At 44.7% G+C, this 1,573-nt stretch overlaps 1 protein-coding gene across 1 annotated transcript; it reads left to right on the forward strand.

The window, feature by feature from the left end:
• Window positions 1-6: 6 nt before the first annotated feature.
• LOC104774273 (probable inactive patatin-like protein 9) lies at window positions 7-1,140 on the forward strand (the record flags this gene model as incomplete). The annotated part of the gene is made up of 2 exons (XM_010498915.2): window positions 7-690; window positions 776-1,140. Coding segments are annotated over 2 exons (918 nt in total), but the record flags the coding sequence as incomplete, so codon positions are not given.
• Between the last annotated feature and the right edge of the window lie 433 nt (window positions 1,141-1,573).

Here is a 1,573-nt window from a genome sequence, read left to right on the forward strand (position 1 = left end):
GGTGGCATCCTCGCCGCCCTCCTTGTCGCCGACGACGGCTCCGGCAGACCCATGTTCACCGCCAGAGACGCTGTCAACTTCATCGCCGAGAAGAACTCTGACCTCTTTGAGGTCAGGCACACCGGCGTTTTCAGGAGGAAGAAGAGGTACTCCGGGAAGAGCATGGAGAAAGTTCTGGAGGCCGCGTTCAGGAGGGAGGACGGGAAGGTCCTGACGATGAAGGATACGTGTAAGCCCCTCCTGGTTCCTTGCTACGACCTCAACACCTCAGCTCCATTCGTTTTCTCACGCGCCGGCGCGTCTGAGTCTCCGAGCTTCGACTTCGAGCTGTGGAAAGTGTGCCGGGCCACGTCGGCGACACCGAGCCTATTCAAGCCGTTCAACGTGGTGTCGGTGGACGGGAAAACGAGCTGCTCGGCCGTGGACGGAGGGCTGGTGATGAACAACCCGACGGCAGCGGCGGTGACGCACGTGCTGCACAACAAGGGAGACTTCCCGACAGTAAACGGCGTGGAGGACCTGCTGGTGCTGTCGTTAGGAAACGGGTCGGCGAGCTCGTATAAAGGGAGAAACGGAGAGTGTTCGACGTCATGTGTGGTGGAGATAGTGCTAGACGGCGTTTCCGATACAGTGGATCAGATGCTCGGGAACGCTTTCTGTTGGAACCGTGCGGATTACGTCAGAATCCAGGTACCTTCCTCCTCACAGTGGAGACTAGTAGTATTACATATTATAACATAAAGATGATGGACTGATGGTTCATTGATGCATGCAGGCGAACGGTTTGAGGAGGAGCGGCGGCGGAGAGGAGGAGGAGGAGGAGTTGGAGTTGCTGAAAGAGAGAGGTATTGAAACGGCGCCGTTTGGAGTGAAAAGGTTACTAACGGAGAGTAACGGAGAAAGAATCGAGGGTTTCGTGCAACGTCTTCTTGTTGCTTCGGGAAAGTCAAGTCTCCCTCCTAGTCCTTGCAAGGATTCTGCCGTTAACCCTCTCGCTGACGGCCGTTAAACTTAATTGTTTTTTTTTATTTCTTTTTCTTTTTTTAAATATGAAAAAAAATCTTATATAACCCTCCGTCCGTGTGATGATGATGATGTTTAGTACTAGTAATCAAACCCCCAAACTCCAAGGGTTAAGTTTTTTAACCCCCCCCCCAACACAACATCACCATCCTTTTCTTTTCTTTTTTATTTTCAATCTTCGAATTAATTAAGTAGCCTTTTCTTTTTTAATGACTTAAGAGCAAGTTTATTGGGGGTTTATATAAGGGGAGTTCTTAATTTTTTTATGAATTAATTGTGTACTGTTTGGAATATAAGAACCTATGATCTCTTAGATAAATTTTTCTCTTTTATTGGTAGATTCTTATTTTAGGTCTCTTATTTTTTAAAATTTTAAAATTTTAAATAGAATAGAAGTGGAATAAATGTGTAAACATTTAAAATTTTATAAAATTAAAAAATATTGCATTTTAATTAATTTTCAAACATACAAAAATATAATTATATTTTCTGTTTCTGNATATAATTATATTTTCTGTTTCTGAAAACTTTGAAAACAGAGGTTCATCAT

This window comes from Camelina sativa, unplaced genomic scaffold (genome assembly GCF_000633955.1).
Source record: "Camelina sativa cultivar DH55 unplaced genomic scaffold, Cs unpScaffold02238, whole genome shotgun sequence".
In the NCBI taxonomy this organism is placed as follows: domain Eukaryota; kingdom Viridiplantae; phylum Streptophyta; class Magnoliopsida; order Brassicales; family Brassicaceae; genus Camelina; species Camelina sativa.